This window comes from Notolabrus celidotus, chromosome 15, assembly GCF_009762535.1.
Source record: "Notolabrus celidotus isolate fNotCel1 chromosome 15, fNotCel1.pri, whole genome shotgun sequence".
Taxonomy (NCBI): Eukaryota; Metazoa; Chordata; class Actinopteri; order Labriformes; family Labridae; genus Notolabrus; species Notolabrus celidotus.
In genome coordinates, this window is record NC_048286.1 from 32714955 (window position 1) to 32742578 (window position 27624).

At 43.6% G+C, this 27624-nt stretch overlaps 1 protein-coding gene across 3 annotated transcripts in view; it reads left to right on the top strand.

Moving 5' to 3' along the window:
• Positions 1–1794: 1794 nt before the first annotated feature.
• Positions 1795–27624, top strand: part of asph (aspartate beta-hydroxylase) — a 47569-nt gene continuing 21739 nt past the window's right edge. Inside the window, exons 1-4 of one of the 3 annotated variants that reach the window (XM_034703950.1) lie at positions 1795–2001; positions 15151–15312; positions 17785–17829; positions 22861–22929. In XM_034703950.1, the coding sequence (XP_034559841.1) occupies positions 1962–2001; positions 15151–15312; positions 17785–17829; positions 22861–22929 (316 nt within the window). In that variant the 5' untranslated portion in view covers positions 1795–1961. The remainder of the gene's footprint in view (positions 2002–15150; positions 15313–17784; positions 17830–22860; positions 22930–27624) is intronic. The other 2 variants (XM_034703951.1, XM_034703952.1) reach the window with 2 other exon arrangements.

Genomic DNA, 27624 nt, shown 5'->3' on the forward strand with positions numbered 1-27624 from the left:
CAAGCGGCAACCTCCGGTCTAAAAATATGAGTCCAATGCAGAAGCGCTAAAAACTGCAGTTCATCGAGGATCCACTTGAGGCTGGCCGCCAGGAAGTACCGGAAACCACATACACACCAATGCAAAGAAGCCGATCTTTACAGCAGAAATAAACATGTTTACAGCCTGGTTCAAAAGACGAGGGTAGACTGGATAGATCATTTCTTGATCGGCACACACTGTGAGGGGGTGAATTTTTTTTAATGCGGCACTTTCTAAGATATTAAGAGTATGAGTCTTCCAATGAGAGGCACAGCTGACTTGATTGACAGGTGGGGACACTGTAGCTGTTGGCTAGGAGGCTCAAAGCCCACCTCTTTAAATTGCAAATGCTCAACAGCAGCAGATTGGCCTCAAAACAGCGCTTCAGAAACAGATGGGTGACATCAAGGATACTACATCCATATTTTATTCAGTCTATGGTTTGAACAAAGTTAAATGTCTCCTTATTTGTCAACCACACTAGTGCCTGGTTAAAAATGGATCCAACTTTTGCCATGATGAGGAAGAGGAATCTGTCGTAAAGAGCAAGAGATCACATCAGCTGTGAAGAACATTTGACAGACATTGGTTCTTCTTTCTAAAGTCACTAACTGCTCTTTATTTGCTTTTGGATCCACTTTGACCTCCTTAGAATAAGTTTAGTAGAAGAACATTTCCTGCAGTGTCCCAGATTTCCTCACTTATCAAGTGTAACAGGTGACAGGATTGTTGCAGGATTTCTGTGACATGTATCCCTCCCTAAAATCAGCCTGTTCAGGCTGACAGGATCCCTTCACATTAGAGTCTACATCTGGGTTACAGTGCTTACTTAAAGCCCTTCAAACTCCTCCACTCAGACATTCAACCAAAATGCAAATTCCACTTCATTCAGGTGATTACATCAGTCTCCTCTCCACACAGTGATTACTCACTGTGAGTACTCAAAGCATTTATCATATGAGAACAATTGTCCTCCCAGCAGCAGCCCCCCCCCCTCCCCTCCCACATGCAGCCCCGGGGGCTGTGATGTCTGTGAGCTGACCAAATGTGAGATAGGCCTGGGAGATAACCAAATGCTCCCTGCTCTGAGGGAGGGTGTGTGCGCTGATAGTCCAGCAGCAGCCGGTGTAGAATATTAAGCTATGCATAGAAATGACCAGTTTACAAAACACACTGTGTTGTTGGTCTTCAGGGCGTCTTGTGTGTGTGAGAAACAGGTTGCTCAGAAAGTTATCTACATAAGTCAACTTTCTGCTTTTCTTCTTTTTGGTTTGACTGTTTAGAGAGAATGTGCTTCAGGGTCTGTGGATAACATCAACGGAGCAATTACCTCCAGAGAGCTGAGTTTAAGCATGCTGGATTCACCTCTGAGTTTAATTCAGCTGCTGTATCAGACTCTGTGGAGTATGTAACACAGCTCAGTCACTTTGATTCAACATGCTCTAATCCTGCAGTGATGAGTCAGATATGTGAGGGGATGAAAGGGGTCATTTGCTCTCAGTGTCCTCTACCCAAAAGGAGGAGGTCTGTTAAGTCGTTTCTAAAAGAGTGATGGTTTAACAATGTGATCTCAGCATGGCAGCAGCAGTTTGCTGGGACAGACGTCTACCATCTTGCCACGTTCCAGAGAGGTGGAGGGGGAGGGGCCAACATAAGACTATCCACACAGTTGAATAAGCTCGACGCCTCTCGAACACCATTGGTCCAGAAACCCTCCCTCCCCGCCCACCTTTACGCAGCAGCTCTTCCATTGGAGGAGAGAACTGCCACTCATTAAGGGGACGGCGTTCCTGTGAGCCTGAGTTTTATGAGGCAGGAGGTAGAGAATTCTATTTCTTTTTGACTGCTGCAAGTACAGCCCTCGGCCACTTCAAGCCCATCTTCCTCGGCTTCCCCCCTTTTGCAGAACCCGAACCAGAACCAGTTTCCAGAGACTCGCCATGGCTGCAAAGAAAAACGCCAAAGTGCTCAAAGCTAAAGGTGCGTGTCAGCAGCTCTCTTTCTCTCTCTCTTATGTATGTGTGTGTTGCAGTAATGGATGTGCGTTTTAGCTTTCACTTGCAAGGCCTCGCAAAGTTAAGCGAGGGTCAGAGGGGGTGGTCATTCAGAATTCATCCAGTCCCACCCTGCTGGGGACCTTTAAGGTTAAAACTGTGCGTCCTGCGCGCTCTGGTCCAGCTATGGCGTTACCTAAACTCTCTGCTTGGTGCATGTCAACACATATTCCAACGCAGCCTGATGCGTAAAGGGGGTCAAATATGAGCCCACCTTTTACGCACGACGTCAGGCATCACATAGTGTGTCTTTACTACATATTTTAAACTCTACTGTTAGAGTTACACCCTCTGCTCGTGGACACACCAGCTGTTCATCTGCTGAGTGACAATGGCGACTTCAGCTCATTGGGATTATAGTGGAGCACCCACTCGCACGACAGAGTTAAAGTTGGCCTATTTCGTGCGGGGTTTAATTCCCAGAGTTCCGCTCCACGGCCTGGGAGGATTCTGTGTGCAGAATCTCAGCTCTCTCTTTTTTGGGGGGGGGGGTTTGATGGGTCGTCGAGTTGCGCCAACATTAGGAGGTTTATGCACTGCGAGGCTGCGAACTGGCTGCGAGGCACCCCGCCCCCAATTCAGTAGAGCCCCTCTCTAAATGCTCACGTGTCAATATAAGATGCCGTGGGTGGGGTTATACGTGGCTCGTGGGGGTCTCTCTCAGCCTTGTACTCCAGCAGCTATATGCTGTAATTCAAAGCTCCATTGTGGGGGGAGATTGTTAGACTCCCAGGCTATGCTAACGTGGCGCAATGCTACTCCAGTGTTCAGCTGTGTGGCCTACATTCACTGCGCATCTTTGCAGCACATCAATAAACAAGAATCCCTCAGTAAAGCAGTGTGCACATGGTCCACCACTGATTTATGTATTCCATGCTGCTGTGGGGAGGATTATGAAACACATTTAGTCGAATGAAATGTGTCGCATGTTGCATTTCTCTTGAATCATGGTGCAGGAGTTAAACCCTGGCTTTTACGCGTGGTCGTGGATTCAAACTATAAGGAGGATGTAGTCCATGTTGAGGACACTCTGTCCTTTACAGGCTGCACATCACCCTAAAGTCCCCTCCTGCTTTCATTTGAGTGTATGTGGAGCACACTGTTAGGGGCCTTTCTCTCTCACACACACATTATGAAGCTTTGTTTGGATTATGGTTCGTGCGTCTGTTTATCCAAACGCATCCATATAAATGAATGGAGGGTCGGCGCACACTAAAAGGCAGTATATCTCACCACAAAGCATCCTTATCTATGATTTTAAAGCATGATTTGCAGAGTTCAGGATGTCAAATGTTGCAGATCAAAGTGCAGTCAGTTTAGTTAGAAAGCCCAGGGAACAAAATGTTCAGTTGTGAGAGTCTTCTCGTAGCCCCGCCCCCCCCACCACAGCACCCAATGCATGTATGTGTAGTCCAACAGTCCATGCTGGTTATCATAATGAGACAGGCTGCAAGTTCTTTGTACCAACAATGTGAGGCTAATTCACGGTCCAGGAGAGGCTGGAGTTCAGCAGTCTGCAGGAACTTCATTTATTCATTCAGGCAGTCATTTTTTTTAAAGCTTGGTGTGTGTTTTTTTTTTTTAATGAAAGAGTGTAAGAGAAAAGCTTCACACACTCCAGACTTAATTTATTTGTGTTACATTGCACGATCAAACACCGACTGTGCCTCTCCTCAAACATTTGCTTCTTGTTTGCACAGTCGAGCCTGAGAGGAGAGTAAACACTGAATTTAAAGTCAGGTGATCAAACATGCCGATAAACACTGAGGAGGTTTTCACACTCAACTGTGTCCAGATAAGCTTATCACTGATTCAATTATAGATCACAGTGGGATGAATATTCTGCGTTTGGTCGCTGTGTCTTCTCCTTGTTCGTCTTTTTCAACTTTTCTGCGTTGTGTATCATTTCACTCCCTCAGGCCTCCTCCTCCTCCTCCTCCTCCTCCCCTCTCCAAAGGGCTGGAAGTATGGAAAGCAGAAAGGGTAACAGCCTGGTCTGCTCCTCTGGGACAGATGTGTGATGCTGTGTTGTGTTCCTTGCATTTGCAGAGTTGCAGTTGTTTTGAATTCAGCCCTGCAGATGGAAACATCACCATGTCACCCCTGCATGTTACTGCTGAGCTGTGTGTGTCTATCTCTGTGTGTGTGTGTGTCAGGGTTCATGTTTGGCTTGGTGCTGCATTTTAATCTTACAGCACGTTTTTCATGACCTCATCAGGTTGTAGAAGACTGCTGCTCAGGGATTGTTTATTAGAGAATTGAAAATGTTGCACTGAGTTTGAGTTCCTCAGACACCTTCAGGTTCTTCAGGTCAAACATATGTGACAGACACGTTAGCTTAATGCTGAGCCATGTGTGGCCCCTCTGCATGGGGTGTACTGTTTAAACAAACGCCTGCCTGAAAAGCATGCTGCAACAGTTGATGTGCTCGGGTTACATAATAACATGCCACCTTGAACTCATCTGTACAGTCACCACAGCTGGCTGGACAGTGGACACAGTAAAACAGTTGAGCTGATATTTCTACAGTTTGGACAGTATTTAAACGAGTGCATGGAGATGTTGCTCTGGATGAACACATTAATGAGAGATCAGAACTCTAGAAAAGTCATATTGATATACACTCAACCCACGATACGATTCACTCACTTTTTTCCAAGAAAACTGGATTAAACTCAAAATTTAAATAACTATTATTTTATTTCAGTCCTCAGATATGGACAGTTGCAATATATATTTTGTCTCTTATATTTCTTTGTAAACAAAGTAATCCTCTTTCATTTTTAAGGTGTTGTAACTCAAATAAAACCACTGCACACTTTTTTTTTCAGCAACTTGTACAAAAATACCTTGTTGGAAAATTTCAGAGCAATTCTAGAGAAATGGAAAGTGAACGATTCCCAAATGAAAGTGTTAAATATTAAAACAAATAAGGTAAATCTCTTTAAATTAGGGATGTAAATTTCAAGTATTTTCCATGCTCGATCTTTGGAAATGTTAAATGAACTGCTTCGGATATGTCACAGCTAAAAGTGTGAGGACATTTTTATGGTCGCCTTGTTTTTGCATGTTTTGTTACAAAGATGGCCGCCAGCTGTGATGTCAGTGAGGTCCACTCTTCAGTTAATATTACTTAATTTGAAAACGTTAATTTATATAGCTAAATATTAATTATAATGTTTGTACTCCTGAACTTATTGATAGAAAAATACTCAGCTGGCAGAAAAAGAACGTCTCTTTCTTTTCTTCACACACTGATTTAGAGACATGCCCGGTCTAACTTTTCATTACACTACCATAAAATATGATTTAAATAAATACTGTTTGAGTAGGATCAATTTGGGTATTTTTCTCCTCCATGAGAATCAAATAATTTATCGGATATAAATCAACAGATATATACTTTTAAACTACAGACAAGCTATTTAAATAAATGTTGTAATTGTGCTAAAAGGTTTGTTCAAATATTCATTTAATTTAACTTCTTCCTGATTCTCCAGTTTGCTGGAAACAACAAAAAGACACAGAGGGTCACAAAAAGGCTGGAAATGAAGGTTTTAATGTGCATAGTTTGGACTCTCATAACAGACCTAACACATGTTTCTGTGCTCAAGGTCTACAGTTTTACTAAAACCATTTATTTATGAAGCAGAAGGAGCTGAGGATGCAGATACTGTTTCAAGTATGCACAACTAGGAAGTTATTTTATAATGAAGTTAAACTTTTGAGGTGTGCTGTGATTCACCATCCATGCATTTCCTATTTGTATCCTTTGCCAATCAAACCCCTGATAGAAAAACAAGGAACGTTAGAGATTTAATTATTAGAATTAAAATATTAATTAAATTTGTCTCAGTTCGGTTAATTAAGGTAAACAAACACAACATATAAAATGTTTTTTATTTATTTAGAACTTTAAGGACTTACATATTATATAAAGTGCAGCTTCAAGCTCGTGTGCTCACAGTTTGTTCATTTTAACATTTTAAATGAAACATTTGAAAAATTATATAAAAATAGAATAATGCAGGATCTAAAAATAACGCAGCAGAGTGCCAAATGTAGGTGGATGTATTCGTCACATAATGCTGATGCATCTCAACAAACTGGAGCTTCATGAATAAAGTCAAATTCTTTATAACTTCTTTCCATATTTTCACACATTAAGTGAAATATTTGGAGCCAAATTTCATGTTAATTTCAATGATAATGGCTTCTAATTGAAAATGTATTAGAATGTTAGAATGCAATAAAAAGGATTTTAAAGGTTTATCTTAAAAGTATGTTCTATTATACGCTCACTTTCTAAAGTAGTTAATGGAAAAAAACAAATGTTGTGTTATATTCATATTTGTTGATGCTCCTGTAGTCATGCTCAGACTTCTCTGAAACTTCACATCACTGTAGTTTAATAAAAAAGAAAAAGACAGACCGTAAAACAGATCACACACATTCGTTAGTTTCTAAACAAAACAGTGAACTGTCATAAAATTCATACAAAGCTGATTATAATCAGAATGGAGTTTAAGAAGAGTTGCATGATCTTTACTCCCCCTGAAACTTTAACTCTAATAAATACCTCGTATTCAGTGTTCCTCAGACATCATCAATCAATCACAGAGAGCACTCCCTGCTCCACTCGCTCTGCCCCTCCCACTCCTCACTGAAACACACACAGCCAGGATCACTGCTCCTGTTTCCCAGTCCATATGGGGACCTTGGATTTTAACAGCTTTGTAGTTTGGCACCAAACCGCTTCAGTACACATCTGCACCAACCTGAAAATGCTGTCCTGTAAGAGTTCGAATGTGTACCTTTTACGTCCCTGATGGATACAGATATCCAGTTAATGTGAAACACATGCACACTGAACCAAACCTGTACTTCCAGCACACACGCCCAAGCTGTTGGTTACTGGTCGCTGGCCTGAAGGAGTTTGCTTTTCAAGTAAACTTCAGTCTTTCCCAGCTTCCTCTGCTGGAGAGAAGCTCATGGTGGTCCAACCTGCTCTCTCAGAATCAGCCTGATCTATTTAATGCATCTATTGAAATGTAGACTTGTGTACGTAGACCCCACCCTGTGCTGATACCACTCTCAATTCAGGCCTCTGCCTGTCGCTCGTGACTCTCCTGACACCTGCATGAACAAGTAGAAAGAGAACCGGTAGAGCGACCGGATCCTGAACGCATCACAAAGAGACTTGTGTAATAGTTTGATTGATTACGTCTTCAGACATTTGCACCAATGAGTGACGGTTTCAGATGCAGCTTCCTGGTGTGCACAAAAGTCCACAGTTGATCACTGGTTCTACTGTGCTGAGTTTAGATCAGTGGTTTAAAAGATTTTCTGAAGTAGTCTTTGTGTCACAAGAAGAGATGACGAGCGATGCACGTCAAATATCTCCTGTAAAGGGCTCGGCGTGACCACAAAATCCTGCTCTGCTGTCCTAAATGCATTAACCAGTGGGACGTCGTACTCACTGACATCTCAAATGAAAGACCAGTATTGTCTTACTTCATGCATTCTTGGAAATAAATTGAATAAATACAAATGCATCCACCAAAGTAAGATTTAAAGCTGGGGTTGTCGTCAGATTTACATCCACTTTTTGTTACACTGGTTAAAATGATCTTTATGTCCTGATGGTAATCAATACATAATGTGTTCTTAAAAAAGAGGTAAAAGGAGCTGCTATCTACAGCCGGAGTAAACCTGGGAAAACGCCAACCAATTACTGTTTTTGGGAGCCAAAATTTTAAACCAATCAAATCCCGTCCTGCCGTTCTGCCCGCCTCAGAGTGCAGATCGTACATTTCCCCGTCTCCTGCCTCTGCTTCCCCTGACTCTACTGACTGCCCCTGTCGCTCCACCTCAGGCCTGTCCCCTCTGACCCCATGAAGGGCTTTGCTCAGGACTGTAGTCCGGATCAGAGTCTAAAAAGCTCTCTACTTTTATCTCTTTCCTGATGTTTCCTTTCTTTCTTTCCTTTTTGTTGTTTCCTTTCTTTCTCAAACTCCTGTGTCCTCTCCTTCTCTTAATGTACTCTTAAATTCTTCCATCCTCCATCTTCCTCCTCTTTCCCTCCTTCAGTCTTCCTCTTCATATCTTACTTCTCCTCCTTCATCTTTTGTCTCCTATCCACTTCTTTCATCTCCTGATCCCTTCCTTCCCTTACCTCCTTTCCTCATTCTTGAGCAAATCTTACTCGCCCTTTTCCACTCAGCTACCTTTACCCCGTCCTCCACCTTCCTCTCCTCCTCCTCTTCGCTATGTTCCCAACTTCCTTCCTTCCTCCTTCTCCTCTTGTCTCTCCTCTCTCCCGCTCACACACTCTACACCTCTCCTGATGCCTTCACTGACTGTCAACACTGTAGGAATTAAGAACATCTACACTGAACATGTTTAACAAACAGTAGAGCTGTTACATTATTACACGTGTTATAACTTTTCTCCTGATGTCGTGTCACCAGGACAACTGGATAATGCTAACATGACAGTTGTGAGTGCTAACAGCAGCCGTGTTTGACGGAGTCCTGAGGAAATGCTACATTCAAATTCATGCTAGTTTTCCAAGACTACCAACCCTAGCTTTAAACTAGGAGTAAAACGCAGAACTGCCCTTTATGCTGCACGGCTTCAAATCTAACAGCTGTTGAATCAGAGCCAGGTTCTCCAGAGCAGCAAACCGCTCGGGCTAATTCTTGTTATATCTGTAGATTTCTCTCCTGCCTTTTTGGGGACGCCATCATCCTGAGACCACCAGCATTAGTCCGACTTAAAGAGCTGCTCAGTCGCCTCCTTGGTGGACGTCTGTAATCCATTTCTGTGAATGATTATATTGAGCTCTACCTCGGTTAAATGTATACGTGCTCGCTATAAGTAAGCCCTCGAGGCCACCTTTATGTAAGAACTGGAATTTGTTGCATGAAGCCCTCCAACAGTTTCTACACACACAGCTCCCTCTGCATGAAATCTAGACCGTGAAACCATTTCGAGGGGTCCCCTGCTGAGTCCCCGTCTTCTCTCTTCAGTTCTTCAAAGCAGATGTTTAATTGAAGCGAGTGCAGGGTCGGGTTCGGTAAGATAATGCACAGCAGAGGAAAGTGAGATGTGCTGGAAGGCGTTCTGGCTTACATAAGACCTGAGAGGAGAAACTGAACTATGTGTACTATGCCTCTCTGAGAGGAGGGCGTGGAGAGAGAGAGAGGGAGAGGGAGAGAGAGTTTCTTTTGTTTTACATTGTTTGGTGGAAGAGCCTTCAGGTTTATTCACTTCAGTCGACTCCTCATCGTGCAGGAGGTTTGTTTGTGTGGATCAGCTTCTGAGGCAGTGTCACCATGGATTGTATAGAAGCACAGAAAGGTATGTTTCTGCATGATTTTCGGGTCTGTCTGTTGTTGAGTGATGCTCTCTGTGGGGATGTCTCCGCTTGAGTTTGAGAAGTGTTTCCAAGGTGGCGTTCCTGCAGGAGTGCTCGCCTCAGAGCAGCCAGAGATCAGCTGAATGTGGCTCATTTGTCTTAACTGGATGGGTTGCAGTAAAGCTGAGTCAGCAGATGTTCATCACAAGAACATTTTTACCAATTTTTTTTAAAAAATAAGCAAGATTATGTTAAAACAGTCAGATCTGTAATTTTGATCATGAAACTCTTTATTTTGTGTCTTCTGCACCAATTTGTCATGTCATGTGAGATCTTCAGTCCCATTGTCTTCATCAGTCTAATCATCTCAAGGTGTTTAAATGTAGTTTGTACAGATATTGAGTGTAAGTCAGTCCACTTTAAACATGAGCCTTTTATAATACTCCCCTCTGGCTCTTAAAGAAATTAGAACCTGTTTCATGACCTGTTCAACAACTCCTCTCTGTGTAATTAGGACCTCACACCTTTACTTCCCTCACTCTCTCTTCCTCAGTGACTCGTTTATTTATAGCATTAACAATTTTCAGCTGTAATTATGTCAGTTATAAATATGCATTCATGTTAAATAAATCAGCATGTAGGAGTGGACGCTCTGTGAAGTGAGTCTCTCTGCTGAGTCGTTATCTTTTTTTGGTGAAGCTGAGCCAAACTGTCAAACCTGATCCCTTTTCCTCACTTTGTTGGCACACTGCGTCACTAATGACATAATGTTACTTCCGACAGATAAGAACAACTTCTGTGGACTTCAATGTTCTCACATTAAAACCTGGACGTAGACTGACTTGGTTTTTGAAGCTGAGTTCCTGAGTTTATCACCAGCATGCCTCATATTGAAAACGCTGACTCAGCCAAACTTTGGATGACTGAACTACAGGCACAGAGGTGGATTTGAGGCCGGGTTTAGCCTGCTCAGTTACAGCCACAGTGTGCCGGCCTGTCAGTCAAATCAGCCGCTGCAAAAGCTGTAATTTTAGTATCTTAAAAACTACTGAGTCATGAAAACATTAATTCCCCCTACAGTGTCAAAAGAAAAATGAGCTCTAAGACCTAAATACTTTTTTGAAACAGGCTGTAAACATGTTTATTTGAATGGATGTGTATGTGGTCTATGTTTCAGCAGCCACCCTCAAGTGGACACTTGAGGAACTGCAGTTTTTAGCTCCTGTGCATTAGCTTAATTTCTCCTGGCCTGAGGTTGCTTCTTGGTTGAATCCTATAGATTTGTGTGTCTGTCAGGAGATACTTCATTTTTACAAACACACTTGTGCACAGTCAGCCACATTACAGCAGTAACAACCACTTTACTGTAACTCTCCACAGACATATAGTTAAGACTATAACATATACCAAACACAGGACAGCTGCTGTTTTTAAAACCGCCTACTATACTAGCAGTACGTACTCGTATAGTATGTGAACAAGAGCAAAATCTGCAGTATGCCAAAACTACCTGGATGTCTACTGATTCTGGAAAGTTGCAGCAGACCAGTCTGCCACAGTTTCCCACAATGCACAGCGCCACGGTTACTCTTCTTCTTTGTTTTTAGGTGCTGTGAAAATTATTAAATTCCACATAAACCACTTCTTAATTTTTAAATCATAAGTGATGCTAAAGATTAAAGAAGCTTCCAAAACCTGAAATCCAGCGACGCCTGACCCAGCATCCTGCAGACCAGATCCAACAGAACAATCATACTGCAGACTACCTTTAAACATAGTATGTAGTATGAAGTACATACTGCATACTACCAACAGTCAACACCCCTAATTTGATATATCAAAAACTAAACGTGCACGAAAACCACGAGAGCATCAGACTGGACTGAAAACCAGGGATAGATAAGAGCCAAACGCAATTAAGACCAGCCCTTATCTGAGGCAGGGAATTCAGGTTTTTGCCATATTGAGGATCCACGGTATCCACAGAGGTATGCATGCACACCAGTTTGGTGGGTCTCATTCAGCAGAGCATGTTAAACAACTTTAAGCTAATTCAGCTAGATTCTGTATGCAAGATTCACAACAATGCTAGCTGGACTAAAGTAAATGAAACGGACATATTTAGATAACTTTAGTTGTTTTTGTAAACAAAGAAATACGTGCATTTCTGTTATATGATAGGTAAATACACGTATGAGGGCCTGAATGCACGTCCAGCCATTAGCGATGAAAACGGGCCGTTTGTACTCGATTAGCAGTCTGCATGAGCCAGGTTAACTCCCCAACAAAGCATTACATTTAATGGTGGTAGACCCCACCATTACAGGTGCTAACTGCAGGATTACAGGACCTGTTAGGCTGTTTAGAGGATGGAGGACGTCGTGCTTATGTGTTAACGTTTAGGATGAAATATGCAAAGACAACGGATATTTAGAGATTGGACGAATCCTTTGGAAAAGTCTGACTATGTCGAAATATACAGCAAATTTAGATTTTGGAGACGCCACATAATTCTTAAGTAACCAACCAGCAACACCGTGAAGTGAATCCTTCCCAAACAACTCCATTAACAAGTCCTCATCCTTCATTTGGGGGGGACAGGTGGTCCTCCACCTGGACCACGTTGGTGGCGGTGCTTGTTGCTTAACAGGCTGATCATAAAACCGTTCATTCCTTCAACACCTTTCACATTCAGTGAGACCGTGCATGTTTGTAACCTCCATCGTACCTCCTCAGACACGGAGGGTCACCAGTGGGACTTTAATTTCTGCCACTACGAAGCGAAATACCTCCCCTGTTGGGGTAGCTGTGTAACGCTGGCAGAGCCCCATCACTTCTTTCCCCTCTCTCTCATTGTGTCAGGGCCAGCTGCTGCAACAGCTCTATAAATAGATGTCTTTGACCTCCAGAGTTTAAAAAAGGATCTGAGAAATAAAGTGACCGAGCAGGGAGAAGTGGCAGATAGCAGAGGAAAGAGGGGAGGAGCAGCAGCAGAAGTGTGGACAGAGAGGAGAAAGAAAGAAAGCAGACGGCTGTGCTTCTTTTTTTATAACGTGGGTTCACCTCTCGCTCAGTTAGTCGGATAACCGAGACGTCGACCTGCAGGGATGGGCGATCCAGCAACCGTGGCCGATACCGCCATCCCTCCGGTGACCGCGGCCATCCCCACGCTGATAGCCGGGGAAATCCAAGGTGAAGGCAGCTTTGGTTGGAGGGTGACGAGCGAGCTGACGAGGACAGCAGTGTGTGTGTGTGTGTGTGTGTGTGTGTGTGTGTGTGTGTGTCATTGTGCTGGCTTAATGACTCGGTTGAAGGATGGAGTGAAGTTGAGGTATAGAGCGGGGTCAGGGTGTCGCCCTCTGAGACTCCAGGAGTCTTCTGCTAAACCTGTTGTGTGTGATGTTTGCTGGCTCAGTGAGTGTTTTGTTGGAGGACATTGATGGACTGTGTGTGAGCAAATATCTGGCAAACATACTTCATCACTGCACCCTCCTTTTTTGTTGTTTTTGTGAGGCCACCGTCCCCTCACTGACAGGAGGGGTGAGCAAGGGTGCGTTTCTATCATCTGAGTATTCCCATTTCTACACACTGTACCTTTAAGACGTCCTTGAGTTTTGTCATATTTTGAGGATCAAGGTCCCTCTGTCTTCTTCTTCTCTCTTTGCTGAGCGGTGTATATATTCGTCCGTGCAGAATGATTTTCAAGAGTGGTTCTCTGGAGTGTTCGCTCCATGTAATCACTTTGAGCTCTGCTCTTTCAGAAAGTCACTGAGTTTGACCCGACACCATGCCTCCCGACTGCACCACCTGTTCGTTTCCTTTGTCACTATTTTCTCCCGTCGTTCATTGTGGGATGCCGTTACAGCCCAGGAATAGCTTCTTGGATGGGGTTTATTTGTCTCTGCTTCAGTTGCCTCGTGGCCTTTTCCCCCAGAGTCAGTGCTGAGGGTTCAGAGTACAGTAGATTCTTGTGATTCTGAAGTTTACTAATAAAACATTTCATATTAATTAGGGGGAAGATGTGTCTGATAGCTGCACATCCTGGATGGTAGTAGACCAAATGGGTGCACCATGAAGCTGAAGATAGCCTGGCTAGCTCCACAAAGCCTGAAGCTGCAGTAGGGGCGGCTGTGGTTCAGTGGGTAGAGTCGGTCGACCATCGATTGGAAGGTTGGCGGTTCGATCTCTGTGTCCTTGGGAAAGACACTGAACCCCAAATTGCTCCCACTGTTGTTCAGCGGTGTGTGAATGTGATGAGTAGAGTAAAAGAGATATAGAAGGACGAGTTACCAGTTGGAGATATCGGGTGTTACTAAAGCCCCGTTTCCACCAAGCGGTTCAGTTCGGTTCCTCTCGGTACGGCACGCATTTTGTGGCGTTTCCATCGACTAAAACCGGGACAGGTCCCCAAACTACCGAGCCGTACCGTCCCCCTCTTTGGTACCCTTCTGTTTAGGGTTCCCGACATACTGATCCGACCCCAGAAGGTGGAGCTAGAAACACTGCAGTCCGTTGATTGGTCGAAGGAATCGTTACTTCCTGTGTGACAGCGGTAATAAAGAACAGCACATAACTCCGCCATGTTTAAATCTCCAGTGGACTTCAGGAAGAGAACCTCTTTTGTTTGGAAAGTGGCGTCAAGAAACAGCGTTCCATGGTCGACCGCGGAGGTGCAGACTTTGCCCTGTAGTGCACAGTTGGCTGTGGAAATGGAAACAGGATCAGGCGTTACCGATCTGACCTGTACCGAACTGTACTGATCCATACCAGACCGCTTGGTGGAAACGAGCCATAAGATGGTTCTGACAGTCTGTCGACTCGGCCTCTCTGCTTCAGGCTCTTAGAGCTCACTACAGTTGGAGATATCAGGTGTCTCTTCTTCCACACTAAAGGAATAATCACCAGCTGTCTGCTAAAGTCCAACTTCAATCTTCATATCTATTTTACTCAGTTTTTACTGCATTTAGTTGCAGAAGCATTCCTGTATCCCTGGCTTTCAGACTAACCTCAAGAGCAGCTCAATCTATATTCAAAACTCTACATAGTGACGTTCAGAGAATTCAGGACATCCACTGGCTAAAGTCTGTTCTCCTTTTCATGTCCATGGTCCCAACTGTGCTCATGTTTGTGCTGAGCTGGACTCAACCTGTTGCGTCTCAGTGATGGCGTGAGCCCAGTTAGCATCGGGCCAGTCACAACAACCCAACCTCAAGTTTTCCTCACCACTCACCTCCATCACACAGAGACCCGTCGCTCTGATTAGATATACTTTAGGTTGCATTCTGCACATTAAGGTTGAATAATCACACCACAGATGGAATGATGCTTCCTTAGGAGGATCTGATGATGATGTTTGAGGGGAGGGGCAAAGCACACACTCTGCTGCCTCTGCATACAGTTGTTTTTGTGCCTGTGTGTAAATGTTTAGTTCATGTTAAGTGTGTATGAGATGGTGCTTTGGTGAAAAAATCCCCCAAACTTTACCCAGACGCATATTTGTCTGTTGAATTAAAAGGAAGAGTTTTTTTGTAGCTGTCGTTGAAAAGAGTTTTAGAACTGAGCATCTAAAACGTTCATATTTTAACCAGTCTGCCGTTACTGATGACTTTATTCTACACTTAACTCTTCCTTATTAATATATAACCATCATGTCAGTGGGTGTGTTGAAAGAGATAACTCTAAGCTCATGCATCATTTCTCCTTTGTGTGTTTCAGATGGTGCTAAAGCCCAATCAGCCAATAAGAATGGGAAGAAGTCCGAGTCTGGGTCCGGCGGCGGCAGCTTCTTCACCTGGTTCATCGTGCTCGCCCTGCTGGGTGTCTGGACGTCTGTAGCGGTGGTGTACTTCGATCTGGTCGACTATCAGGGAGTCCTCGGTGAGTATATAAAGGTTACACTGAAGCTGTGTGTATTTCATTATCTGTCTTTCCTCTTCATGCACCTTTCCTCTCAGGATGTCCGACCTGCTATTCCCTGCTTTCACATCTCATGTCCACGAACACGTGAACACGCCATCCGTCCATGACATGAGCTTCAACCAGTCAAACCATAACGTTCTTATTGTGGCAGTCCTAAGCAAACATACATGAAGCTTCTCAACCATGCATGTGTTGCAGTGATAGTTGCAATCTTTCTCCATTGCAACTATTCCAATCTTTAACATACTCATCATTTATAGTGTGCAAATCAGCCGCTAACACGCAGACAGAAGAGTCAGTGGAGTCATCGTCTGCCTTCTGTGACGATGCTTTTTCAACTTGAGCTCAGACGAACAATGTTGACTGACAGTTTGATCATTTTAATGGCTTCCTTACCCGTGCATTGTGCAACATGTGACAGTGATGGAATTGCTTAAATGCATTAAATAGAATAATGCTCCCCAAGTGTGCCGCCCAGCTGGCTCATTAGCAACTCATTGACCCTAGGGATGGTGGAGCTGATAGACGTCACACGCTTGAGGCGATCATTTATAATGGCTCTGTCACACTTTGACGATTTAGCCAGCGTTTTCCCGCCGTATGAAAACGCCTCTAAAATGCTGACATTGTTGGGCGTATACATATTCATAACTTATGCCCAACTATAGTCCACTTGTGCAAAGCGTGCAGCAGCTTAATAATGTATAAAAAAGGCTGCCGCTCCTTTAGTGACGATGCATACGTTCTGAAACGAGATGCACTTTCATTGGTGATTAAAAAAAAAAGGTGTGTGTTATTAAAAACTCTGCAGTCTCTCTTTGACACTCTCAACGGCTCATCATGTTCTTACAGAGTAGTGAAACCAGCAGGAACACAGCCTCTTTACAAGAAGGAGTTACACTTATTGACTGCAGTGCTTTCAAAAACGTCACATTTTGAACTTCATTGAATTCAACAACAGCAGCTTTACCGTTGAACACCACCAGACTCTGACATGCGGTGCATTTCACCAAGACTTCCTGTTCCCCCATTGTTGTCTTCGTTTCAACCGCGGGCTGAAGTCCCGGGTAGATTGTGCAAATCAGGCCAGTGACGTATGGAGGGAAAAAAGTGATATAAAATATTTTGAAATCTTAATAAAAAACTAAACTAGTTTGCATTCCCAGGAACTCCCTCTGTGTTTCAACAGCTGTGTAAACTCCACAAACACTGTTACGTTCAACAGGAAGTCCCAGGACCTTTGAAAAGTACTACCCACCAAGCAGGGGCTTTTCAGGGGGAGGGATTGTCTACCCCTGGACTAAATTTAGACCCTGGTTCCTCCGGTCGAAACGCACATAGTTCCGGGGTAAAGCTCCTGCGGTCAAAAAACGCCTATGCTGGCTTTAGCTTCTGTTTCAGAGGCTCTGCTGTTTGACACTGAGTGAGCGCTCCAAGGCTTCTCACACTTACACACAAATGCAGGCACACAGCTCTACGTGTGTGAACGATCGATCCATACGCTGCAGACTTACTCGCCGTACTACGGCGTATAACAGCGTGCATCATTTTTTTTTTAGACGCTGGCTAAATCATCAAGGCGTGACAGGGCCATTAGGGGGATAATCTATGAACACAGCCAGAGTCAGCCATACCTTCTCAAAGGAGTCATTGACAACACCTACAGACACATTCAGGTACATTTATGGATGAACACTTACATCAGTGAATACGTTAAAGGTACGTCTTTACAATCAGGAGCCTAACGAGGACGAATCGGAACACATAATGCTTTCATTGTTAATCAGGTGTTTGTTTATCTGACGCCTTCGTTGGTGCCCAACAAACATGCAGCTGTGAGAGTCAGGTCAGACATGAGAGTACAGAGACTCAGGGGTTTAAGCCAGGCTTTACTGTTGTCTTAGTCGGCCTTCTGATGTGGTGTTTGTCTGGCCATACAGCAAAGATAACAGCAGGGGGCGGGGGGGGGTAACAGCAGACTGATGACTGAGAGAAATGATAAATTGGATGCCTTGATGAATTAAGAGGCTAAATTATTAGTTACCTTCAGTTTCCTTTATTCTTCTCTCTGGATTTTTATCCAAAATAAATCCTCACAAAGCAACAAGGATCAGGAAATAGCCCCTGCTCAGCCCCTGTTTTAGAACAGCATCTTTCACTCTGATGATACTCATTGCCGCATCATCTCATGAACATCTCTCGGAGCCACCAACCTCTCAGTTATCACAAGGACCGACATGTACTCACCGTCTCTAATGCATTCCTCTGTTAGCAGCATGATCCCCAGCTCCCTGTCAATAATCTGCACCTGTAATAATGAATGTTAAACACACTCTCCTCTGACTGTGACTCTGATCTGCGTACAAATGATGATTCTGTTCTGTTTGTGATCTTCTAATGGTACTCTGTATGTTTTGTGTTTGCATGCAGACAAGGCTAAAGGCTTACAAATTAACCTGTCTGAGGCCTTGCAAGGTAAAAATCACAGGACACGTTGGTCTTGTATTCACAGAAATGATTCTGTTCTTGTTGTCGTCTAAGTGTCGAGTCATTTCTTCATTTGATTCCTTCATAGACTGTTAGTAGTTCAGATTGTGTTCAATGAATCGACCTTTAGTGAACCCAACCTTCACATCTTCAGACCAAACACTAATATTTTCACTAACTGCAACAGACTGTAAAAATGTATTTTAAATGGAGAGCATAGTGCTGGGCGATAATTCAATATTGATATCATTTTTCTCTATAAATATAACAAATGTTCGATATAAATAAACCTGTAATTACACCTCCCAACCACTGGAAAGGGGGGGGCTAATGAGCCTTAAACGCTAGTTGCCACCCAACATTAGACACAAGAAGAAGACTGCATTGCACAGCCAATCATGTTGGAGGGTGAGAGGTAGGCGGGGCTTAAAGACGTTCAGAGCGGAATGTAAACACAGCAAGAAAATGTAAAACCTAGCAGCTCAAAGCAGAGTGGTTAGTCTGACACTGAGTCAACTCCACATTAACTATTAACTTCACACGCTTCATTAAATATACTTTCAGGATGTGAGTAAAGGAAGAGCACAGAGACAACTCCTGCTGTGCATTTCTAAGCACTGAATGGCCGTGATGCATTCACTGCACTGTGGGAAACGACATCACTCTGCCTGTAACCCTCAGTAATCTAAAAGGGGAGAGCAAAACTCTAAACGAAACTACTAAACTGATACACAGAACGCAACTTGATATATGTTTGTTGTAATTTAAATCAAATTATGGAAATAACCTCAATCTGATAAAATAAGACTCTATAAACTAAAACTTCACAAAAAATCTCATCTTACATTAAAAACCTGCTTCCTGTTAGCACCGTCAGAAATGATGGATTCAAAGTCAAAGTCTTCTTTATTGTCAAAAACTGCAGCATGCACCAGACGTACAGAGGATTTGATATTACGTTTCTTTCTCTGACCCTAGCAACAACAACAACCGATAAACATAGAAGTAGCTAGAAAAAGATAAGCTAAACTTAAAAAGAGTAAGCTAATAAAAAGGATAAAATACAGTTTATATCAGTGACCGGGTTAAGTCTGGAAGAGGGGGCAGAAAAGGGAGACAGTTCAGCATCCTGACTGACTAGTGGATAAAACTGTCCCTCAGTCTGCTGGTTCTGGACCAAGAAGCTCATCACAAAACTAAATCCAGATACAAGCTAACAGACCGTCTTCAATTTTCACTCAGGAGCTAAAATCTGACTTTAAATTTAAATGAAATCATGATTTGATATTTATCGTGATAATTATCGATATCGGCTGATATTAAAAAGGATGTTATCGTGATAAAATATTTAATATCGCCCAGCACTAGGTGAACATATTTAATGGTTTATATCCAGGGGACTTGTCTTGGGTTGGGTTCCATTTAAATTTAGCGTTAGTGTGTCCTCTGGTCTATTCTTGAAAATCTTTGGAGAGTAAAGTTAAAGATTCATCAGGTTCACATTAACAGTGAATCTTGACAGTGAGTTGTGAAAATGTGACGAGGATTTATGTTGCTCCTAGGAACAGAAAATTGGAACCGTGCCTCATCAAATCCACATATCTCAAAAATGTAGAACCAGTTCCAAGTTGGAACAGCTTCTTTATACGAAAGCCTCGTCTAGTCCAACCTGACGTCAATCACGTCTTATGGACCCATAACTCCACACAGCTGACAGACTCAAACACTTTTAGTGAACACCTCCAAAGAGAAGCTTCAGGTCATAGTAATGAGCAGAAAAGGGCTTCAGAGGATTTCAATAGGTGCATTTCGACCCCCAGAACTACTTTCCCCTCAACTAGGTTCCTGTGCCCCAGTTGTTGTCTGCGTTTCGACCACAGGCTGGTACCAGGAACTCCCTCTGTGTTTCAACAGCTGTGTAAACTCCACAAACACCATTATGTTCAACCGAAAGTCCCAGGACCTTCTGAAAACTACCCACCAGGCAGGGGCTTTTCAGGGGGGAGATTATCTACCCCTGAACTGAATTTAGACCCTGGTACCTCTGGTCGAAACGCACATAGTTCAGGGGTAAAGTTCCTGTGGTCGAAAAACACCTAATGCTGATGAAACATCTGTGGCCCAAATGTTCCATTATCATGAAGATATTTTAAGTTTCTCTGTAACCCAACTCATCTCACCTTACCCCTTTATTTACATTCATCTGTGAACCTATTCAGTTAGTATTTAAATGTTTGTGTGTTGATTTTAAGATGTTAAGACTTCATTTGAACTAGTTAAGTAGATCAATTAGGCTGTCATAACTTCTCTGTCATACCTGCTAGGAAATGCACCCTGGCGAGTTCACTTCCTCTTAAAGAGCTTCTTCTGCCTCACCAAATTTGCATCTCATCATCTCTCTTATTATCCGGCCACTAACTCTAGAGATTAACAAGTTGACCCTTCAATGCACAGTCAAGTTAAAACCTGATCCTGCTTATTTCTTAAGATTCACATGAAAGTGAACGAGGGTGAGCTGGACTTCCTCCTTCTCTTTGACGTTGACTCACCTTTTAAACATAAACGAGTCAAACGTCTCGTCTTTGAACATTGTTGCTGTTATCTCTTCAGGTTTCAGTGACTTTGTAGAGATCAGCAGCTAAAGTCCCTTTTCCACTACACCGTTCCAGCTCTACTCGACTCGACTCTACTCAGTTTGGGTTTCTTTTCTACCAGCCTGAGTACCGTCTCACGGTGGGCGGGGATGGTTGTCACACACTATGGGGTTGGTTGTCACACACTATGGGGTTGGTTGTCACACACTATGGGGTTGGTTGTCACACACTATGGGGTTGGTTGTCACACACTATGGGGTTGGTTGTCACACACTATGGGGTTGGTTGTCACACACTATGGGGTTAGTTGTCACACACTATGGGGTTAGTTGTCACACACTATGGGGTTAGTTGTCACACACTATGGGGTTAGTTGTCACACACTATGGGGTTAGTTGAAACACACTATGGGGTTAGTTGAAACACACTATGGGGTTGGTTGTCACACACTATGGGGTTAGTTGTCACACACTATGGGGTTAGTTGTCACACACTATGGGGATGGTTGTCACACACTATGGGGTTGGTTGTCACACACTATGGGGATGGTTGTCACACACTATGGGGTTGGTTGTCACACACTATGGGGTTGGTTGTCACACACTATGGGGTTAGTTGTGACACACTATGGGGTTGGTTGTCACACACTATGGGGATGGTTGTCACACACTATGGGGTTGGTTGTCACACACTATGGGGTTGGTTGTCACACACTATGGGGTTAGTTGTGACACACTATGGGGTTGGTTGTCACACACTATGGGGTTAGTTGTCACACACTATGGGGTTAGTTGTCACACACTATGGGGTTGGTTGTCACACACTATGGGGTTGGTTGTCACACACTATGGGGTTAGTTGTCACACACTATGGGGTTGGTTGTCGCACACTATGGGGTTGGTTGTCACACACTATGGGGTTGGTTGTCACACACTATGGGGTTGGTTGTCACACACTATGGGGTTGGTTGTCACACACTATGGGGTTAGTTGTCGCACACTATGGGGTTGGTTGTCACACACTATGGGGTTGGTTGTCACACACTATGGGGTTAGTTGTCACACACTATGGGGTTGGTTGTCACACACTATGGGGTTAGTTGTCACACACTATGGGGTTAGTTGTCACACACTATGGGGTTAGTTGTCACACACTATGGGGTTAATTGTCAAACACTATCGGGTTGGTTGTCACACACTATGGGGTTAGTTGTCACACACTATGGGGTTGGTTGTCACACACTATGGGGTTGGTTGTCACACACTATGGGGTTAGTTGTCACACACTATGGGGTTAGTTGTCACACACTATGGGGTTGGTTGTCACACACTATGGGGTTAGTTGTCACACACTATGGGGTTGGTTGTTACACACTATGGGGTTGGTTGTCACACACTATGTGGTTAGTTGTCGCACACTATGGGGTTAGCTGTCACACACTATGGGGTTGGTTGTCGCACACTATGGGGTTGGTTGTCACACACTATGGGGTTGGTTGTCGCACACTATGGGGTTAGTTGTCACACACTATGGGGTTGGTTGTCACACACTATGGGGTTGGTTGTCGCACACTATGGGGTTAGTTGTCACACACTATGGGGTTGGTTGTCACACACTATGGGGTTGGTTGTCACACACTATGGGGTTGGTTGTCACACACTATGGGGTTGGTTGTCACAATGGTATTTTAATGGGAAAAATCTTTTTAAAAAGGCAAGAAGACAGAACTAGAAATGTCCATACCCCAATTTGAGAGACAGCGCCCTCTAGTGGCGAGATATAACGAGTGTGCCAACCAACCCGTGTGACAACCAACCCCGTTCTCCCCTACAGATGCCGTTTTTTTTTAAATGGTGCCAACATTCTCTGACCAATCAGTGACCAATCAGCGGCAGTCTGTCGACGTCACCTTTTTAGTATCGGCTCAGCTCGCTTGGAACCAGAGTACGAAAAGCTGGTATCTGACACGAGGTACAGCGCCCCGTGGAAACGCAACACAAACCGAGTAGAGCCGAGTCAAGTCGAGTAGAGCAGGGCCGGTGGAAAAGGGCCGTTAGAGAGGCTCTCTCCAGCTCTGGATGTTCCCCCTCTATCAGAGATGGTTGGGGGTCCAGTAGCTCCTCAGGCTGACTGTCATTAGTCCCCCAGCCTGAGACCACACTAACGGTTATACCACAGTGTCAACAGGCTGAGTGGGAGTGAAACAAGATCCTCTCTGTGGACTGATTTGATTAATGTGCGATCAGCTTGTTTATCAGGTTTTGACCAATCACAGCCGGGTAATAAGTGTTAGGAAGAAACTCATCTTGGTGCATTTCCTCAGTATCAATCCTACATGTTGAATGCTGCATGTTCCAATAATCAATGTGTCTTTGTAGCACTAAGAGAGGAGCACTCAGCTCACCTGTGTTTGTTGCTGCTGTAGGTAAACTGGTGGCATACGATACAGATGGCGATGGTGATTTTGACGTTGAAGATGCTAAAGTTCTCCTAGGCAAGTTGATTGATTTATCTCCACTTTACAGCCAATACTACAGCTAAGTGATCACCAGTGGCTTGCAGAAAGTTATTCATTAATTCGACCCCCCAGTGTTAAACCTCTGAGTGACGGTTTTCTCAAAGTCTGATTTGAACTGACTGTTTCTGCAAGCAGCTGATGTCACCCAATCATAACTGTGTCTGTGTTTTTGATAATTCTACTGAATGGGTTTCTTTTGCATGACTTACAATCGTAGAGACGAAGTGTTTCCCAAAGATTAATAACTGTAGCTACGTGTCCATTCGTCCATGCTTGGTGTCAGTTTGTCCACTGAAACTAAACTGAGAGAATGCAAACACCTTTATTTAGGAGGTTATTTTCAGTTCATCCTTTCAAATCTTCAATAGTGTTCATCTTGATTTATTCACTATCCACTCTGATCAGATCAAAGATGTGACGTTCTTTAGAGAAAACATTCTTGGAAACATAAAAAACGAGGCATCAGCAGACAGATATTTAAAGAAGTTGATCTCCAGTCCTCCCTGAGTGTGTCTGAGTAGATCACTTCTTCATTAAGTGTCACTTATCCTACATACACAGTAGGTAGGGTACAGCCATGATCTATCCGCTCTGTTGGTTCAGCGCAGCTTGAAGCGATGATTACATTTCTGTGGGTGTGTTCCTGTGAGGTTTGTCAGGTACATGAGGGCTTGAGCGAGAGCAGCCCGTCAAATATCTCATCAATACATGATTGGGATCTGTAGAATGGTCTTCATGAAACTTGCATAGACGTCTAACATGCAGCCTAAAAAGAATCATAACTTAATATATCACCGTAAGTACTCCTCAGACTAGACTAAGATCAGGACTCAGTCTGATCTCATCTTAATCCACCATGAGCAGAGCACTTTGCAGCATTTAGCAAGTTACAGTGGCAAGGACAAACTTCCTTTAACAGGCAGAAACCTCAGGCAGGACCAGACTCATGTTAGACACACATCTGCTGAGACCTACCGTGTTGGAGAGAGGGATAGAGGGAGGTGAAGAGAGAGAGAGAGATTATAGTGGGGAGACGGATAGTAGTAGTTGTAGCAGCTGGAGTCTGGCACGTCCACAGCAGCAGAGATCCAGAGGAACCTACGAGACAAGGGAGCTCAGGGACTCCAGAAAGGTCTAAGAAAAGAGAGAAGAGAGGGAGACCAGAAGAAAGAAAAAGAGGAGAATAAATGAAAGAGGGAAAGGACGGGAGAAGAAAAGGAGACATAAAGGATGGAGAAACATGGAAAGAACAAAGAGGAAAGAAAGAAAGAAAGAAAGAAAAAGGAGAAAGTAAGGAAAAAGGGGAGAAATAGAAAGAAAGAAAGGACAGCAAGTAAGGAAAAAGGAAAGAAAGAAAGGAGAGAAATTAAGGAAAGAAAGAAAGAAAGGAGAGAAATTAAGGAAAAAGGAAAGAAAGAAAGAAAGGAGAGAAAGTGAGGAAAAAGGAGAGAGAAAGAAAGGACGGCAAGTAAGGAAAAAGGAAAGAGAGAAAGAAAGACAGCAAGTAATGGAAGGAAAGAAAGAAAGGAGAGAAATTAAGGAAAAAGGAAAGAAAGAAAGGAGAGAAATTAAGGAAAAAGGAAAGAAAGAAAGGAGAGAAAGTAAGGAAGAAGGAAAGAAAGAAAGGAATGAAAGTAAGTAAGGAAAGAAAGAGAGAGAGAAACAGCAAGTAAAGGAAGGAAAGAAAGAGAAAGAAAGAAGGACGGCAAGAAAGGAAAAAGGAAAGAAAGAAAGGAGAGAAATTAAGGAAGAAGGAAAGAAAGAAAGAAGGGAGAGAAAGTAAGGAAAAAGGAGAGAAATAGAAAGAAAGGACGGCAAGTAAAGGAAAGAAAGAAAGAAAGGCAGCAAGTAATGGAAGGAAAGAAAGGAGTGAAAGTAAGTAAGGAAAGAAAGAGAAAGACAGCAAGTAAAGGAAAGAAAGAAAGAAAGGACAGCAAGTAAGGAAAAAGGAAAGAAGGAGAGAAAGAAAGAAAGGATGACAAGTAAGGTAAAGGGAAACACAGAAAGAAAGAGGGAGTGAAAGAAAGTATGAATAACAGACCCAAAAAAGGAATTAAGGCAGAGATCCAGAGGAACCTATGAGACAAGGGAGCTCAGGGACTCCAGAAAGGTCTATGGTTAGTAACTTTAATGGGACAGGAAGAGTTAAAGTGAGAGACAGAGAGAGAGAGGAGAGAGAGGGAAAGACAGGATCCCAGTGCGTCAGTTCTCCCAGCAGTCTGAGCAGGGGCTTTTTAGGGGGGGAGATTATCTACCCCTGAACTGAATTTAGACCCTGGGTCCACCGGTCGAAACGCACATAGTTCCAGGGTAAAGTTCCTCCAGTCGAAAAGCGCCTCCTAAAGACCGGAGAACCTTCTACATGTAGTGTTCTTACTGATGTTAAAGCAGCTCTGTATATATTTGGGAACAGGCCAATCAAAGCTCATGAACCGTAAAGACTTAAACCCACGCTGAGCAGGAAGTGATGAGCCGGCAGCAGCAGCAGCAGCTTCTGATGTGGATGATGTTTGAATGTGAATCTGTGTCATTCAGTGTTTTAATAATCAGATGTGTTCACGCCGACTCTAAGTCAAAGCTTTATGAGGAGCCCGTTATGTCTGCAGAGCTCTCCTCACGTCACACAGTTCCTCTTTTAGTGCGCCGTCCCTCTCTTCTCCCGCCGTCGTCTTTAGAGGAGAACAAAGCGTTTAAAAACACACCTCCAGCGTTCCTCTGTTTTCTGTGTCTTAACTTTGTCTCTCATTCTAAGGCTGTCTCCATATGATAAGCAGTACGAGCTCGGCTTCATGATGTAAAGATGTTTTGTATTTCCCATAAGTTAAGTGGAGGTAGCAGCGTGCACGTCTCCTGGTTATCATGTGTAGACAGCCTGCCTCTGGTTGCTGTATATAAAGCTTGAGTAGTTCCCTAGCTGCCTAACCTACGCTTAAAAACTTCTCTTACCTTCTCCTCTTATTTCTTTCCCTTCTGCTCTCAACCCTCTCATTCTTTCATCCCATCTTTACGTTACACTTTTAATCCTTCCCCGCCTTCTTTTGGATTTTTGCACCCCCCTCATTGTTCCACCTCCCTCTCTTCCTCGAGTTATGCTTTCAAACCTCCCCCCCCCTCCATCAACTCCATCCCTCCTCCTCCTCCCTCCTCTTGTTTGCGTAGGCCTGACCAGTAAGGGCGGTGGTCAGGGAGAATCCCAGGTTCTGGATTGGTTAGAAGAAGTGGAGGAGAGTGGGACTGATTGGTTGAACGGTTTCTTCACTTTCCTATACGGTCTGATTAACCCCTTGGAGCCCTCGGAGGAGGAGGAGCGCGGTAACTCAGGAGGAGGAGGAGTCCTGGAGGCGCAGGAAGAGGACGAGGAGGACGAAGATGAGGACAGGGTCAGAAGAAAAGGAGCCGCAGAGAATGGGAATCAGGGTCAGAAGATAGTCATAGTCGGCCTCCAGAACCAGTAGCCTCAGGGTAACGGTGCATGACACATTTCCTTTTTAAAAGCTTCAAACATTCAGAGCTGAAGCGTTGGGAAACAGAGGTCACTGTTTCATGGGCGGGTTTCGAACCCAGCCAGGAGCTTTAGATGAGACTTTAACAAACAAGCTGCAGAACTGAACCAACAGAACAATGACAGGGATGAAGTCTGGCTTTAATCCTGTACTCGTTTGGACATATGGACCTGGACCTCAGGAACACTTTTATACCTTTTTTTTTTATACCTTTTATTTTTGGACCAACTGTTCGCTGACGGACATGAAGAGGATTTACCTCGCCGAGCTGCTCTTCAATCATTCTGTCTTTTCCTCATTCTGCATGCCATCAAACACACATAGATATTCAGTGATGACCATCGGACTACAAGCATGACTTTGTACCTTTTTTTTTAAATCCTTTTATCAAACCCAGGTTTTGTCTTGGGCTGTATTTCTACCTGCTTTTCATGCAAACATGTAGATAAGGAGAATATATTGTAAACTGCACCCAAAGTGTTCCAACATGACTGAACGTGTGTTTCCAGAAGCTTGAGCCTGCATCAGGTGTCTGTAAATACTAGAACAGAGTAATGAAAACTGATCGGCATCACAGTAGAGAAGTATTTTACATTAAATCACATCATCATTATAATAATAATAATAAAGAAATCTTCCTAGCTCGTTGAAACGTGTCCTCCTCCTCCTCCTCAGTTTCTCTTTGACACAAAGCAGAGACGGCAGAAAGACACTATCAATGTTGTAGGAGACTTCCCCAACAGTCTAACTTTCACAGATCGCTCTCTGAGAGGTTAGATGTATCAGCGGTGTGTTCATGGACAAGGTTAAGATTACATGAACCGCCAAGGCTGCACTGATGGATGCACAGTGACTCTAAAAGGAAGGGATGCGCTTCAAGTCGGCTTGTTCACCAGTTTTCTAAAAGAAATCCTCCAACTAAACCCCCCTGTGGTTTCAAACATTGCATCCCTTTAGCTTCATTTTCCTCATATTTGAAGAAGCTGTTTGCATATCACTGCTCTGAATTTCAGCTTGTATTTTATGGGTGGGGGGGAAGATGTTTCATAACAGCTTCCTTCACTGGAACAAAGGTGATGAGCTGCTGCCTTGTTTGTCCAGTTTGATTTAGAGAGCTGAGATTTAACTTCCTACCTGCAGTGTTAACGGCCAAATTCCACCAGATCCG